At 58.0% G+C, this 17,323-nt stretch overlaps 1 protein-coding gene and 1 long non-coding RNA gene across 3 annotated transcripts in view; one reads left to right on the forward strand and one right to left on the reverse strand.

Moving 5' to 3' along the window:
- Positions 1-6,422: 6,422 nt before the first annotated feature.
- CRISPLD2 (cysteine rich secretory protein LCCL domain containing 2) overlaps positions 6,423-17,323 on the reverse strand; it is a 57,997-nt gene continuing 47,096 nt past the window's right edge. For both annotated transcript variants that reach the window (XM_029925784.1, XM_029925783.1), the window contains one exon: positions 6,423-8,815. In XM_029925784.1, coding sequence (XP_029781644.1) covers positions 8,761-8,815 — 55 coding nt within the window. In that variant the 3' untranslated portion in view covers positions 6,423-8,760. The remainder of the gene's footprint in view (positions 8,816-17,323) is intronic.
- Positions 12,261-14,114, forward strand: LOC115280719. The gene is made up of 2 exons (XR_003903898.1): positions 12,261-12,392; positions 13,080-14,114. It is a non-coding gene; the product is annotated as an uncharacterized LOC115280719 (long non-coding RNA).

Genomic DNA, 17,323 nt, shown 5'->3' on the forward strand with positions numbered 1-17,323 from the left:
TGTGGGACCTCTAGGACCTAGAAAAGTGCCCAGCACACAGCAGGTTCTCAAGAAACATTGGAGGGAGGAGGGAGGGGGGAAGGAAGGAAAGGGGGAATGAAAGAAGAAAGAAGTTAGAAAAATGGATGGATGGATGGAGGAAAGAAGAATGGATGGATGGATGGATGGATGGATAGAGGACGGAAAGACGCAAGCGTGGTGGATGGGTGGTTCAGCCTGCAGGCTGGGGAATTCTGCAAGTTCTGGAAGGAAGTAGCGGGGAGTCCCTTCTACGGTCTTGTTCCCCAGACTGATCTGGGGGCTTCCCCCCTCCCTCCCCATCTGGCTTCATTCAGCACAAGAGGTGGGCACAGGTGGCCCTGCCCTCCTGTAAACAGAGAAGGGACCTGCCCCAAGGACACCGGGGAGCCCACGGGATGTCCGGGAGGGAAGGTTCCGCAGCCGGGACACAACGCCCAAGGTGACACCAGGACTGGTCCAGGGGGACCCACGTGCAGCCCTGGGGTGGGGGCCTGGACTCGCCTGTCTGCCCCACGCCCAAGGTGGCCAGATAAAACACGAGAGACCCAGTTCAGTTTGAACTGCAGACCTACAGTGAATAATATTTTAGCAACAGTAAGTTCCACACAGTATTTTATTGTTATTATATTTTAATTTCTTTAAATCCGTCATCCCCACCCACCACCCCAGGAGCCCCCACCATTCCTCTGGAGAAGTCTCAGGACACCAACCCCTTGTGTCGGGGGCTCCCAGTTCAAGGTCACCTGGTGCACCCCGGCTGCAAGGGACTCTGGGAAAGTGAGCATCAGATGCTTACGTGTCTCCATAGGAGGGGGTGCCCTGCCTCATGGGCTGGGGACCCCCCACGATGGCTGGCACCTGGCTTTAGGCTTCTCCCCCCCTCTTCTCCAGAGACCCTGGCAGGAGCAGGTCCAGGCTCTCCCCAAATCTCTCGTGTGACCCGTGAGATGTGACTTCTGCTACCCAAGCATCCTTCCATCTGTTTTCTCTGCCAGAGACTCTTAGTTCTATTTACACAGATCTCCGCTAAAAGGAACTGGGCCTCCTTGGAGAAATGGCTGATCTGGGGCCGGGGCAAGGGAAGTAGGAGATGAGCTGGGAACATCGTGTTGTGCCAGGAAGTTGTGCCAAAACGAGAGGCCTGTGTCAGAATCGCACAGAGAGCAGCTGGGGTGAGGGAGCAGCAGAGCAGACCGGGAGAGTAAGGCGCTGTGAGCGCGGGCACGAGACAGGACCTCGTGGGCCGTACCGGTGCGTGCGTGCGTGCGTGTGCGTGTGTGTGCGTGTGCGTGGTATGCATATCACATGTAAGGTAGGAGGAAGGCGTTGTGTAACTCCATAAGTTTCTCTCTGGGGCACCGGAGTTGGGAGGGTGGGGCTCAGGTCGTGGTCTGTGGTTCGTGGCTCCGTGACACAGCACAGAGCCTGCTTGGGATTCTCTCTCTCCCCCTCTCTCTGCCCCTCCCCCACCTCACCCATGTACACACGCACTCTCTCTAAATAAACAAACCTGAAAAACTCAAGTTACCTTTGACGACTGCCCTAGGGTGCCTGTTTCAGGCAGGAGTGGTCAGCGGAGGCTACAACTCGGGACTGACGGCTTCCTGGGGAGCCAGATATTTACAGGCCCCACGTACGTCCCCCCGAGATAATTATTCATGACCAAAAAACCAACGGAGAAACCTGGCAGATGCCACCTTTACCAAGGGATGGAAACTGAGATTGGCGGCAAGAGAGCCCCCGGCCGCGTGCCTCCCGCCGCCCACGGGGACGGACGGAGCGCCGCTGGCGTGAGACGCCTGCCCAGGACGCGAAACCCGAGTCTCATGGGCTCCACAGAACGTGTGGCCAAATGACCTTGAAAACCCGCCCATGTCATAGAAGGTGAAGAGACCATGAGGCGCTTGTCCAGACTCAAGGATACTAAAAGAGAGACTGAACGAGATTCGTGATTTGAGAGTTTCTGTTACCGCAAGGGCGTTGCTGGGACGGGAGGCGAAGTCTGAATAAGGTCTTGAATCGTTCGACCATATAATGTGTCCGCGTCAATTTCCCCGTTTAGCTCATGAGTCCGCGGTCGTGTACGGAAAGGTCTCCTTCTGAGTGAGAGTCTATCCTTATTCTTGGGAAACGCACACTGACGCGCTAGAGACGAGGAAGGTCTCGTCTGTGCAGCTTCCTCTGAGATAATTTAGGAAACCAAGGCTCCAGCAGACGCGGGCGTGAGCGCTAGTGTCTAGAGGACCTGGGCGGAGGGTGTCCGGGAATTCTGGCAGCTTTCTCGCAAACCCCCTGCAGGTCTCAAACGATGGCGAAAGAAGAAGTTAAGGGGCGCCTGGGTGGGTCAGTCGGTTCAGCGTCCAACTTCGGTTCAGGTCATGATCTCACGGTTTGTGGGTTCAAGCCCCACATTGGGCTCTGTGCTGACAGCTCAGAGTCTGAAGCTGCTTTGGATTCTACGTCTCCCTCTCTCTGCCCCTCCCCAGCTCGTGCTGTCTCTCTCTGTCTCAAAAATAAATAAACTACATTAAAAATTTTTTTAAAAAGAAAGAAAGAGTTAAAAAACAAACACAAAGTCTGTCTAGGAAGTTAAAAGCCAAAAGTGACCGTCTTGTTGCTGTGGTCCCACCAGGGCCTCCCTTCCCTGAGGTAGAAGCCAGGGCAGCAGGGCGGCTCCATCAGCTGCACGAGCCTGAAGTCTTAACCAGAGGACCCAGCAGCTAGAAAGTAGGGGAGGGACCCCAGAGAGGAGAGCACTGCAGCGGGGGAGGGTCCAAGTCTCCTGCTGACCCTTGGACGGTGCAAGCCCAGGGCAGCGAAGGCCGACAAAGTCTGAATGATTTCCGCTGCAGGCCATGCAGTGAGGTGACGTTCAGAATTTAGAGCGCAGACAAGTTACTCTCCTGGTCACAGACTGACCATCTGGTCTTCATGATGCGTTAACACGATGTCAAGATACAATCTGAAATTACTAGACATGCAGAATGTGTTTGAAATGTCCACGCTCGAGAGAAGCGGTCAGTGAACTATAGCTCACCGGTTGACCATCTGCTTTTAAAAACACAGTTTTAGGGGCACCCGTGGGCTCAGTCAGTTGAGCCTCCGACTTTGGCTCAGGTCATGATCTCACGGTTTGTGGGTTCAAGCCCCGTATCAGGCTCTGTGCTGACAGCTCGGAGCCTGGAGCTGCTTCAGATTCTGTGTCTCCCTCCGTCTGTTCCTCCCAGACTCACACTCTGTCTCTCTCTCAAAAATAAATAAAGATTTAAAAAATTTAAAAACAACACAGCTTTACTAGAACACAGTCACGTCCCTCCACTTCTGTCCCATCCGGGGCTGCCTTCACGCTGCCACCAGGGAGTTGAGTGTTAGCGACAGAGACCCTACAGCTCATGATCCTAAAACACTCATTGGCTGGTCCTTTAAGAAAAAGCCAACCCCTGCTCTAGAGAAAAGACCATCAATGGTTGGTGATCCCGCTCCTCCCATGACCCAGACATAGGGATTAGCTGACATATATCTATGCTGAAATCATAAACGAAAACATCTTCAAAATAAATGAAAAAAAAGGAATTTCATGGAGCATTAGAAAATTAGATAAAGAACCAAATGAACATTCTAGAGTTGAAAAAGACCCAATCCAAATTCCCCTTCGTCCTTGTCCCTTTTCCTTCCCAGAATAACTATGACACACTGGAGAACAAGCAGTCAACTTCCTTTTTTTTTTTTTAATGTTTATTTATTTTTGAAAGAGAGGGAGACACAGAATCCAAAGCTGCTCCAGGCTCCGAGCTGTCAGCACAGAGCCCGACACGAGGCTTGAACTCGTGAATTGCAAGATCATGACCTAAGCCGAACTCAGACGCTTAACCAAATGGGCTGACCAGGTGCCCCTAAGCTGTCATCTTTCGAGCATAGGACACACGCCATGTGCTGAGGACAGAACTGGAAGCGGGTGGCCACTGGAGACTTCCCAAGCCCCGTATCCCCGGACCTCCTACCTTCCACTGCGTCTGGGTCTCTCAAATGCATTTTTAACACTTTGATAAATAAAATTGAATAGCAGCTGAATCTCATTTGGCAAAAGTGATTGAATTATCGAGTCCTTGAAGGAGGTGTGTGCTTGCTAAATGACAGCATATATTTGGTGCCAGTAGCTGGCACACGGGGGCACCTGCGTAGGTGAATTCCCTTGCCACCTCCCTGAGTCAGGCGGGTGTTGGGGGCAGGGGGGCGGGGAGGGCGCACCCTGGAGACTGCAGCCACAAGGGGGTAAGGAGGTGAGAGCAGGCTGCCGGGCAGGCGCATCCCTGTCCGCGTGGTGACAGCCACGGGGCCCACAGAGAAGTCCTTCCCCCACCTCAGAGCCAGGCCGGGGGCTGACAGAGGGAACAGGTTTAAGGGCCCCTCTCACTACTTCTTTTTTTTCTTCTAATCTATCTATTTTGAGAGAGAGCACACACGAGCTGGGGAGGGCAGAGAGAGGGAGAGAGAGAATCCCAAGCAGGCTCCATGGTATCAGCACAGAGCCCGACACAGGGCTTGAACCCACGAACCTTGAGATCTTGACCTGAGCTGAAACGGGCTCAGATGGATGCTTACCGGACTGAGGCACCCCTCTCCCCTACTTCTTGGACAGGAAGTCCACTAACCCTCCCACGGAGCCTTCCTGTCCTCCCAGCGCTTGCTTGGGAAAAACCTAGGAGTGGACATGTGGCCTGTTTAGGATGAAAGGGACTTAGAACCGGGGCAGGGGTGACACCAGGAACGATTTCTTCCCTCATGAGAGGAACACTGTGGGGAGAAGGCCCGTCTGCTCCCGCTGGGCGTCCTGCCTCAGGCCCTGGGCACGGGAACTGTGTGCGGCGCGGCGGCCGTGGGAGCATGGAGCAGGGGTGAGGTTCGGAGCGATTTCCCCAGGAGCCCCCGGGGATCATCTTCCTCCCGACTTCACACCCAAGATGCTTAGTGCCGGGATGGCCCGGAGGGCTCGCTCCCAGGGTGCCGGCTACACCCCCGAGGTTTGGCAGGTCAGGCCGGGGCCACTAGACGGGCTTCTCTGCCGCCTGCCGCTGGGAGCAGAGCTCCCCGAGCCCGGGGCTCGGGCACCAGGCACCAGGGCACTGAGCACCCACGCACACTGCTCTGCCCCGTGTCCGGCCACTTCAACGAGGAGGGAGCCAGCCCCCCTCGCTGCCACCGCCTTCCCCAGCGGCTGCAGCTCCGACACGTGGAGGCGTGGGGACGAGCACAGGGCTGTGGGACGTCAGGATTCCAGCTGTGGGGGGAGAGGCCGCAGGACTGGGTGGGGGTGGGGGGCAAGCTTGCCGGTGGCCTGTGAGATCCGCCATCAGGGCACGTCTATGGACTTGACCATGAACTCGCCAGAAACTGGCATTGGCCCAACATCCGTCATTGTCCAATCCCCGTGATTTCTGCGCTTGTGTAATATTTTAATTAGATCAACGTTTTAACAGTGTAAATACACTCATCACGGAGGAGAGCTATCCCCACACCAAGAAGAGCTGTGACCGAGAACACAGCGGCAGAAGCACTGATGGTGGGTGAAAAGAGCAGCCAAGCCCGGAAGCCTCCCGTGGATACAGAGAATTAGGACACAGGGACACACGGCTGCAGGCTCACCGATGTCCCCCTCGCTCCCCACGCTCACAGGTCAGAGCCCTGACTCCAAGGTGACTGTATTCGGAGACGGGACCTCTAGGAGTTAATTAATTCCGGTCCAATGGGGTCATAGGGCAGAGCCTTGGTCCAACAGGACAGGTGTCCTTGTAGAAGAGGCACACTGAGGGCGCCTGGGCGGCTCAGTCGGTTGAGCGTCTGGCTTCGGCTCAGGTCATGATCTCGTGGTTCAGGAGTTTGAGCCCCGCATCCGGCTCTGTGCTGACAGCTCGGAGCCTGGAGCTGCTTGGGATTGTGTCCTCTCTCCCTCTGTCCCTCCCCTGCTCATGCTTTCTCTCTCTCAAGTAAATAAACATTTAAAAAATTTAAAGAAAGCAAAGCAAGCAGCCTTGGCACGGGGAATGCACGCACGGAGGAAAGAACACAGGGGAAGGCGGCTGGCTTCCCAGCACCGCGGACGCCTTGACTGTGAACTTCCAGCCTCCGGAACTGGGGGAAACAGACCTCTGTTGTCTAACCCACCAGGCCTGTGGCACTTGGTTGTGGCCGCCCGAGCGGGCGAATGGCTGACACACAGAACGTGCCCCGTGTCAACAGGCCCCACCCCCACCCCACGCACGGCTTGCACACTTTAAGGGACGCCTCTCGCTGCTCATCCGGTGGGGGCCTCCCCGCGGCTCTAGAAAATCCCGCGGCGATGAGCACGCCCGTGCGCACGTCTACACCCGCAGTGGGAACAAAACACAGACGCGTCTCCGAGCTGGTTTTCAGCCTTTTTATTTCACAAACGGTTCAGGTTTGTCCAACAAGAGACACGTCACAGAGACACGTGAGAGATCAACCCAGTTTTACTGAAACAACAGCAACGTGGTCCCGTTCACGAAAAGCACACACGCACACAGTTTACAATAAACTTTTGTACACAGGAAGTAGTAAAATACATCATTTTTCATAGAAAAAAGCACATACGTAAGCTGTGGGCTGAGTGAGCCTACAGACGGTATAAGACCCAGAAACACAACGGGGTAAGAATCCGAAGGAAATGAGGACTTTTCGTTTTGGGGGGCAGGAGCCCCTAAAAACACTGCTGGCCGGATTTGTCGTCTCTTTGTGGGTCAGGGGCCCATGTGGCAATGGGTCCTGTTAACATGCAAATCAGAGGTGGTCTCGGGCTCTAGGGGCCTCGCCTTTGGACCCATTTCCACTTTCAGGAGAAAAATGGCTCCAGTTTCGGAACGTTTGTAAGGACGGGAGGGACGGGGTCTGGCCTCGGTGAGGACCGTCTACCCTGTTAGGCCGGTCCAGCAGACATTCGGGAAGCTGGCGTCGACCAGCTCTGGAAGTTCAGCTTCTCCCTCGGGTAGGACGTCCACACACACCCGCCCTCCAAGGAACACCGGGGGCCGTCTCGACCTCAACCAAGACGGGAGTCTCGGCAAAGCCTCCGCCACCGAGGCTGGTCACGGAGCAAAGTCTGTTGGAGCCCGAGTCCAGCCTCACATCTAGAATCCAGAAGTTTCCAAGTACTCAGATCTTTGGCTGTGACCAGACAGGCTGACCAAACTCTTCTGCTCTGACATTCGGGGCAGAGTCGTCAAAACCTGCGAATTTCTCCCAGCCCACAAGGCACAGAGGGGGGACTGCCTAATTACAGCTCACCGCTTTTCCCAGCTCCCTCAAGGCGGACGGACACCATTTCCCCCAGGCTGTGAATTTAGTAGGGAAGCACTGGGCCACCGGCCACTACCTTCCCCAGGGAGACTTCCGAGTCCAGACCATCTGAGCTTTGCTTTAAAAAAGGAAAAAAGAAACAAGAAACCCTGCCTGTGAGTCCCTTTGCGTTTCCGATGTGCGGACGGGGTGTGTCCCCAGGCGGCCGCTGCCAGCCTGGAGGCGGCGGGGGAGGTTACCTTCTGCAAAGAAACACTATTTGCGAGAGGGTGTTTTCTCTCCCTGTGGGTTTCTGGTCTGGGCTCGTGAAGAACTTTTGTAAAGTGATAGCCAGAGAGCACCGTGCTCCTCAGAGCCGGAGGAGCGTTTGGCAGGAGCCGTCCCACAAAAACAGGAAGAGAGAACCTTCTACGGCGTTCTTCTACTGGCTGTTGGGCCGCGGGCTGGTTTCATGACCACACGCCGCCCCCTCCCCCCGGAGCTGCTCACCGAGGCGAGGAATGTACCGAAGGGCCCATTCCTCCCGCTGCTGAGAAACTAGGTCACCCACGGCCGGGGACGCTGCACATCTGACTGTCACTTTTTCAAAGCAGCAACGGAACAGCGGAACCGGCAGACGATTTGAGTTTGTTTTTTTTTTTAAAGTAAGAAGAGGGGCTGCCCGCAGAAGGGCTCACAAAGCAAAGCCCCGTGGGAGAGATCATGCACAGACCAGCCTGGGCGGGGGCAAAGGGTCCTGGTTCATTTGTCTTCAAGGAGACCGAAGGTCACGGCAGCAAACAGACGGGCCACGCGGACGAAGGGAAGGACGAAGACGAGAAAAGTCGGGGGGACCGCGGGAACTCAGCCAGCCCTCTGTGCACAGAACCAGCCTGCGCGACACAGGGGGCTGGCGAGGACGGGCCCCTCGGCCCCTTTTTCCAGCCCGCGTGTCTGACCAGCAAACACTAAACCCATTTGCCTCCACTGCTGGGGACGGACTGTGTTTTCAAAGGTTTTAAATAACCACTTTCCACTCCCCTCCTGAAACCCTCTGGATGGTAGAGAGGCCCCTCCTGCCCCTGCCTGCCTCCCGGCGGGACCCCCGAATCCTGCCACGTCCCCAGGCCCGGAACCTTCCCCCCGCTTCCCCGCCCGCCAAAGAGCCCTGGGAAGGAGCACCTTGGTGACTGTCTGTGCAGGGGGGGTGCTCAGACCCAGACCCTGGCCTCGGCAGGGCCAGTCACCGGCTGCCCGGCCGAGACCCCAAGGGCGCTGTTTCTCCGTGCGGTTTGAGACAAAGGCACAAAGGGTGTGACACTGAACGCCATTGGAAGGAAGTTTCCCGCCTCTCTCTACCCCCAGCCCACCCCCCAAAACGACAAAATAAAAATAAAAAGCAAAACCCTGAAGCCCCCTTGAAGCCCCCTTTCTCCCGGCACTGGGGATTCACTGCCTGACGGCAAAGATCCGGAAGGCCTTTCCATCTCGGGGGGTCCTCAGGCTGCAAAAGAAGGCAGAGGGAATGTTACCACAAGGTCAAGAGGCCTTTGACAGCCAGCTGGGAAGGGAGAGCAGGGTGTCCCCGGTCCCCGAGGTGGAAGAGCTGTGGCCGAGGGACACTTGCCTGCAGCGGCTGGAAACGCAGGCCGCCCGAGCCAGGGACAGCCGGTCCACTCCGTGTCCCCGCGCGGCGGCCTGGGTCCGAGCCCAGGGTGGGCAGGGCCGTCAGCTTATTTTCCTGGACCTCCGGGATTCGCCGGCCCTGGTCTGTCTGACCCAGGTGCGCCCTCCCAGACCGCCGCCCGGTGACGGCCACCACCTGCCAACCTCAGTGGCGGCCGTCTGGCTGGCTGATCGGCAGGATGGCATAGAAACAATGGCGCCTGAGCCGCTGCTACGGAACAGGGCACACGGGCGAGGCTTGGACGTGCACCGAGTGCCACGAGAAGCACTCTGAGCCCGTCTTTTACTTTCTTCCCTGGGCGGGGGCGGGGGGGGGAGCATTAGTGACCCTGGTTTGCAGGCGAGGAGACAGAGGCAGCGAGAGAGAAGCAGGACTCCCCCGAGGTCACACAGCCACCACGGTCACACGTCTAGTAACGGCAGAGTTCAATCCTCCCACTAACCAAAGGCTTAAAAAACCTACACACACAGCTCCCCTGTGTAACCTGCCGAGAAATTCCCTTTTTAGGTGCACAATCCAGGGGTTTTTAGAGGTTTTACAGGGCTGTGCAATCACCCCCACAAACACCCCAAAAGATCATCTGTGCCCAGTTTTAATGAGTCCCCCTCCCCCAGGCCCGCCGACTTCCGCGTGTGCGGATTTGCCCGTCCTGGACGTTTGACGTTAAGTGGAATCGTGCATCGGGGGCCTCCGGCACCTGGCTCCCCTCACTCCGCTCGGTCCCCGAGGCCCATCCCGCGTGGCGGCGTGGTCCGGACCCCATTCCTCGCCAGGGCTGGGTGACGTTCCACCAGCGGGAGCGTGTAGTGCTTCCACCCCCCAGGGCTCGGGCACTCACACCCCTCCTGCCTCGGGCTGCCGCGAACACTGGCCAACAGCGCGACCGTGAGTCCTCACAAGCGGCGTGCTGGCCGAGCCCGGGGGACACGGAGCTGGGAGCGGCTCCTGCTGGGTCATACGTTAGGTGACCATTCACCTTTTTTAAGAAGCTGCCAAACTGTTTGCCAAAGCCGCTGCACCACGGGGCGTGCCCCGGCCGCACCTGCCGCCTCACGGCTCGGTATTCAGCCGCACACGCGGTTCGCTGTTACAGCAAAGTCGCAGCTAACTGAGGCCCCGGCAACGGACGCTTAGGAGCCCCTAATAGTTTGCTCTCGTAAACAGGGCTGTGGGAGCGCAACCCGGTCCACGGGACTTTCTGCTCAGGCCTGAGGGCGCCCGGGGACAAGCCCCCAGGAGTAGCATCATCGGAACCCGGGATCCGCACACTTGCAAGTCGGACACTTGCCCAAATACCCTCCATGAACGTTCCCCCAACTGACGACTCCCACCTCCATCTCGCCAGGCACCTGCTCAGCCCGAGCCCGCCCCGCAGTGCATGGCATCCGGCTTCTGGTTCACGGCCACTCGGAACTAGGGCGGGGCATTCGACTGGAGTTCTAATTTGCATTTTGCTCATTATGAATGCATTTGAGCGTGAGAGTAAGCGCCCAGCCAGGACATTAGCGTGACTTCCTGGGGGGTCTCCGCTCCCGATGAGACGGGGCCAGACTGGAACCCGCAGGACCAGGGGGCCCCTGCGCTCCCGGACCGCTCGCTTCCTCGGGAAGCAGGCTGCTCGGAATTCCTGCCTGTTTCCCCCTTTCCCCATGACAGCTTCGTGCCCTTGGCCTCCCCTGGGACTGGACTTTCGGAATGGGTATCCGACGGGGGCACTTGGCAAGATGGGCTGTGCGGAAAAGCCAGGCCGTGCGGACGGAGGAAGATGTGGGCCGCTGGCCCCCGCCCGTGCCGGCAGCTGCCTACCGACCACGGAGCAAGTCGCTCCGGCTGCCCCGCTGGTGTCTGGGAAGCTCGGGTTCCAGGGCCTTCCTCAGGCCTCTGGGCTGCAAGACTCCCCAGATTCTCGGCCCAAATGAACGGTCTGGGAGAACCACCCAGAGCCACAAGGCTCCCGGCCACTCCTCACGGTGGGCAAGCCACACCGGGGAAAATTCCAGGGCCGTGTCTCCACCTTATTACTGTAAATTTTACAGATGGGGCAGCAGGGTCTCTGATCACAGGGCCCCAAACAACCTAGGGACAAGAGGGCCATTCAGGATGTCACCCGCCAAGCCCCCCAAGCACCTGGAGGTCTCGCCTGGACCTCTCAAGCATCCCTTGAGCAGCCCGTCCACGTAGGCGGCAAGAGCAGGCCCTGCCGAATGGGGCGTGGATTTCTGAACGCATCAGGCCAGCGTGCCGACGTCGCCCAGGGGGTCCACGCAGCAAGGGGGGCGCTCAGCCGCTGGCTCAGGCGAAGAATTCCTCCAGGCCTGGCTCCTCTGGGTGCACCCCCATCTGTCCGTGCCTCAACCGCTAAGTGAGCCCCAGCCCAGCCGGCTAGATCGGCGGCTGTGCGTGTCTGAAGGAGACTGATGAATGGCAGACCGGCCTGGCCGCCCTCCAGCTCTGGGCCTGCCCTCGATTCTCTCCCTGGACGACTCGTAACCCCTGGACTTAGAAGATGGGAGGGTCCATTGGCAGCACCTTCGGAAAAAAGGTATTTTGAAAATCTCTCAACGAGTTCTGAACAAATCTCTGAACTCAGCAATCTGTCGTCCAGCCAGTGTGAGGCTGAACACCTACTATGTGCTGGGCACAGGCTGTGTGCTGGGGACACCGGGTTAAACGAACTGATGGGGTTCCTGCTTTCATGCTGACGAGTCTGGGGGTCGGGGACACACAGCTACAGGTGTGGAAGAGAAAACCGCAGAGAGTGACGGGTCCTTAGGTAAAACCACCCAGGGATAGGAGATCCGAGCAGGGCAGGGGTGAGGGACCTAGGAAGAGGAGGCGGGGCAGGGGTGAGGGACCCAGGGAGATGGGACACAGCAGTGTGAGGAGACATCTGTGCACTGGGCTGAATGACAAAGAGACCCCCACCCCCACAGGAAAACATGGCAGCCGGGGGTCCGGGGTCAGGTGGGAATGGGTGCAAAGGCCCGGGTCTCCGTGTCCCCCGGAACGGAGAAGCTGGTGGGTGAAGGGTAAGACAGAGGAATACGGCGTCAAGAGGGTGGACGGATGGGCAGGGGCTGCCTCAGCTGTGACCTTGCCAGGTAAGGGAGGGGACCTCGTTCTGGCCACCCTGGGGGCCGCCGGGGGCAGGGTGTGGCCTGCACGGACCCCCAGGTCTACGGCCATGACCAACCTGCTAAAGGGAAGTTTCCTTGCGAAACTGCCGGGAAGGCCCCCGGGCTTGCGCAAAGATGTTCCCTGCCGTGTTGTTTATGACAGCAGAGGACAGGAAGCGGCCCGGACGTCCGCCCGCCGGGCTCGCGGTGGTGGTCTTCCTCCGCGCATCACCGAGAAAACCGTTAGCCTAACGATACGGATAGTCCGACCCCTTCAGGTAAAACCAAAAACCAAAAATAAGGTGCTTGTGAACAGAAAAAACTCTGGACGGAAACACACCGGAATGTTTATAGTGGTTGTTTCCGGGTGTGGGATTTTCCGTGATGATTTCTTAAAATCATTTTCTGAAAGTCTCTTAAGATTAAGATGTTAACTTCTTAAAATTAAGTTAAGACTTTAAAAAAAATGTTTATTTAGAGAGCGCCAGCATGAGCAAGCAGGGGAGGGGCCGGGGTGGAGGGGAGAATCCCAGGCTGACTCTGAGCGGTCAGCACAGAGCCCAACACGGGGCTTGAACCCTGGAACCTCGAGATCATGACCTGAGCCCAAGGCAAGAGTCGGACGGAGCCACCCTCTGTCACCCACTTAAAATTAATTTCTTAAAATTAATTTAACATTAAAATTATGTCTTGAGCTCTAATTTTATTTTAAGGAGGAGGAAAGGAAGGGGAGAAAGCCAAAGCATGTGCCCCTCACAGAGCTGAGGAGAACGGGAATCGGCGGGGGAGCCTCGGGGAGCCCATGGCTGACTCTGCGCCCTCAGCAGCTGGGGTGGAGCTGTGACAAGGGTGCTCTGGGAAGCGTCCAGGGTCTGCAGCCTCAGGGGTCACCACTCGGCCCCGGTTAGTGGTCTGCAGCCTGGCCGTGGCCACGCGCCCAACCCCACTCCCCTCTGGGCCCGCAGCCCCACCCAGCGGTCGGACCCGATGATGCCACCACGGTCCTCGCCCCTCGCCGTCCCCCACGAGATCTCCAAGCTGCTCGCCGCTTACAGAAGGCAAACCCAGGCTCTGAGAGCTGATGTAATTGGCCCCGAATTGAACACCCACCCCAGGTCCCACCAGGATGTGGACTCGCGTATGTGGAGACCCTGGGACCCTCTCCCAACCATCGTCCTCAGCAATCAGGCTGTGGCCCTGCCTTCTCCGAGGTGGTGGTAAGGGGGGCTTGGTGCTGGGGGCCCCTCGGGGTGAGGGGGAGTCTGCAGGCCCGCGAGGAGCTGCGAACACAGGAGCTGGAGCTCCAGTGAAGATCACTCAGGGGGGGGGATCGACGGGCATGTGGTCACGCACACAGACCGCATGACAACAGGGCACGTGACTTGGGTGGGCGCGTGGTGGCCTGTCCCGGGAGAGACGGGGCAGGGGAGGCTTGCCCCCCAGCTGGCACCCGCTCCATGGACTCAGGGGGCCCCGCGTCAGAAGGACTGCAGGCAAGGAACTCTGCCCTTCTGGCTTTTAAGGGTGCGATTTCTGCTTTATTATTAAGAAATCTCATTTCTATGCGTGTGCGCACACGTATGCGTGTGAGTGTGCGTGTGTGTATTTTGTTAAAGGATTTGGACCCTGTTCTCCCGAGTCTCACCCGTTTACTGATCTTGGAGGAGACTTCAAGGGTTAGAGCGCAGACCTTCTCTGCACCCTGCTGAGTCGCCGGCGCTGAGCCCCAGTCTGTACCGCAGGGTCCATGAAAGCGCCCGCGCCTTGGGGACGTTGGGAGGAGTGTGTGGCCTGTCCTGGGCCGGCGCCGGCAGGAGCTCGGGGGCCCTGAGCTGCAGCTACGTCCTCCCTGCTCGGTCTAACCGCGTTCTCCCGTCGGGGAAGGGACGGGGATGCAGGGCGGGCACGCGCACGGCGGTAAACGCACCGTCCGCGCAAAAGCACTGACTCAGCAAAGTGTCTTGCATGAAATATAAGACTACTCTTTAGGGAAGAGTTCAGAACAGTGCGTGTAATACGACCTTTCATTTTGATTTTCAGGCGCGGTGCACGTAGGGGGGGCTGGGGAGGGGCGGGCAGGCCTGAAAAGCTGGGAAGGAACAAGTAACGGAAGGTACCAGGGCACCTGCAGGGCACTCTCATTTTCTACTCTCTACACTTATTGTTGAAATAAGCATGTATTGCTTTTCTAATAAATACGTTTAAACTTAGAAACAAGTGTACCCGGCACGGAGGGCTCACCCGACCCCTCCGGGACCCACGCCGGGGACCGGTCTAATCTGGGGCGCCCCATGTACTGGTAAGGAGCGTGGGTGCTGGGCTAGCAGCTTGACTTCAAGTCATGGTTCTCGCTGGCTAACCCTGAACAAGTCACTCCACCTCTCTGTGCCTCCCTTTCCTTGCTGATAAAGTGAGGCTTCCTGGGGTCCCCAGCTCAGCGGGCTGTTGGGGGAATCAGATGTGCTAACGTGCACAGACCTTGGAGGGCAGGAAGGGGGAAACCTGCCAGTTTGCGAGGGAGGGAGCCCGACGCCCTGCTGGGGTCCAAGCCAGCGTGGAGGAGGGGGAGCACAGAGCTCATCACATCTGGAAACTACAGCCTTGAGGTTTCTACTTAGCTTCTGGACGCACTGAGGGATTTTCAGACGCCCAATCCTGAGAGTCCAGAGCCGGGCTGCCCAGCGTGGCAGCCGCCGGTCACAGCGGCCACTGGGCGCCTGCAGTGTGGCCCGCCCAAACTGAGATGTGCTGTGTGTGCAATGCACACTAGATCCCAAGATCTTATTCTAAAAAAAGAAAACAAGGGCGCCTGCGTGGCTCAGTCGGTTGAGCGTCCAATTTACAGTCGGGTCATGATCTCGCAGTTCCTGAGTTTGAGCCCTGCGTTGGGCTCTGTGCTGACAGCTTGGAGCCTGGAGCTGCTTCAGATTCTGTGTCTCCCTCCCTCTCTGCCCCTCCCCTCCTCATATTCTGTCTCTCTCTCTCAAAAATAAATAAAACATAAAAAAAATTTTTTAAGTACATATTTCTTAATTTTCTATTATACATAAGCTGCTACGTGAATGGTCCATTTCTGGACAGAAGGCCCAGCACATGTGTGCCGTCCACCTCCGCAGGTGGGTTGTGTCTGTTAAGTGACCAAGAACGCTACCCGTCCTTGTTGGTCTATTTCCCAGTCTCTCCTTGTGAAATCTGCCTTTTAAGAACTGGTCCTGGTCTGGGAAAAAGTCCTACACGGATGTTCACCGAGATGTCCACCTTGTTTCCGGGAACATGCAGCAAACCCCGGTTCCCATGCCAGAAGCTCTCCCTGACCGACACCTTTCCCTTGCTCTGCTCTCCGTCACGGACACCCGCGTGGGACGGAAGATGCCTGTCCCCTTATGGTGTCCCAGTCCTGCACCCTCACCTTTCAAGACTTTCAGGAAACCCTCTTCTAGAAAAATAAAGCCGCCGCTAAGCCAGACCCCGTCCGCTCTACGGCAGGGCCACCCGTTGGGCCGTGTGCTGATTCTGTTCCGGAGGCGCAGGTTTGGAAGGAAGCTGGCTGGGCAGGTCCAGCGCTTCGGGCGACCACAGCTCCCTGGGGCCCCTCTGGGACGGCTCTGGGGCTCCGGCGAACATCGGGGACGGAGTGACGCCCGGTGCCCTGCTCCTGCTGCCGTTTCTCGTGTCACCTGTGCCCCCGTGGGACAGACACTAGGCCGTGCTCCCTGGTCGGTCCCGGTGCCTGGGACACGGGGCGGGCTCACCGAGCGTGTGGCTGCTGACAGGTGAGTGCGCCCTGGATAGACGGGCGCGGGGATGACAGAGTGAGTCCCGCTAATACTGAAAGATGAGCCACGTGGGTGCTTATGTGCACACAGGCTCGGGCAGGTCCCTCGGTGGGGGTGGTTGCCACGGGTAGGAAGCCACCTTGGGGACCCGTCTCAGTCCCCTGCCCCCCCAGACAGCCACCTGTGGGGGGCAGCACGTGAAGCCCTTGTGGCCGCCCTCAGGGGACGGGGGGGGGGGGGGGGCTGAGCTGCTCAGGGCTGAGCGGGGCAGACGGCAGGGGGGCCGGCCCCCACGCTTCTCAGCACGACCGTGTCCTCTTCGAGGGGGACAGGGAGCTGGAGGCGCGGAGGCCTGGGATTCCTTTCCCGCCTGGTCAGGAAATTCCCACTAATCAGCGGCCTCATTTCCCTCCCATTAAAACCAATGGAATTTCCCTTCATTAGGCTTTTCCCAAACGAAGGCTGTCAGCTCTGGCGGCTCAGGGCTAAGGGCAGGGTTACCGCAGGGGGTCCCTGGGGGCTGGCTGCAGCACGGGCACTGAGCTCCTTGGAGCCTTGAAAGCAGAAGCTTCGGGGTTCCCGGCCCCTTCTACATGCGTGATTTTATTCCCCTTTTCAGAAGAAGGCCCCTGAGGGCGGCCAGGGGCTCTGTCACTTAATCATCAGACTTCAGCTCAGGTCATGATCTCAAGGGTCACGAGTTCGAGCCCCGCGTCGGGCTCTGTGCTGACAGCCGGGAGCCTGGAGCTGCTTCGGAGTCTTTGTCTCCCCCTTTCTCTGCCTCTCCCTTGCTCACTGTCTCTCTCAAAAATAAAGATTAAAAAAAACTTAAAAAAAAAGTCCCCTCAAATACAAAAGTCAGGATTCCCCTCTGTTATGGGCTCCATTGTGTCCCACACCCCAATTCCCATGTTTAAGTCCCAACCCCGACGTCTCAGGAAGTGACCTTATCTGGAGAGAGTGTCTTTAAAGGGATAATTAAGATAAAAATGAGGTCCCGAGGGTGGGCCCGGATCCAATCAGACCGGTGTCCTTAGAAGAGACCAGGATGCAGATGCGCAGAGGGCAGCCCATGAGGACAGGCCGTGAGGACAGGCCGGAGGCGGCGCCAGAAGGAAACCCCGCCCACACCCACACCGCCCCGCCCTCCAGCCTCAACTGGGACAGTGGAAACTCAGTACTTCAAGCCTGGGCAGCACCAGGAACAGACACCCCCCCCAACGGGGACCTGCGCCCGGGTGGCCCTGTGTGAGCTCACGGGGCTCTCAAGATGCAGCCCCGGGCCTGGGACCCTGGGCGCTGAGGCCGGTGACTCTGCTCCACGGACAGCAGAGCAGCATGGGCCAGAAAACGGGCTGGCAGCCCGAAGCGGCACTGGGACCCCTTCCAAAGAACATTCTGGAAAGGCATCTGCAAAGCCTCTGACGTTTGCA

The sequence above is a fragment of the Suricata suricatta genome, chromosome 16 (assembly GCF_006229205.1).
Source record: "Suricata suricatta isolate VVHF042 chromosome 16, meerkat_22Aug2017_6uvM2_HiC, whole genome shotgun sequence".
Lineage (NCBI taxonomy): Eukaryota > Metazoa > Chordata > Mammalia > Carnivora > Herpestidae > Suricata > Suricata suricatta.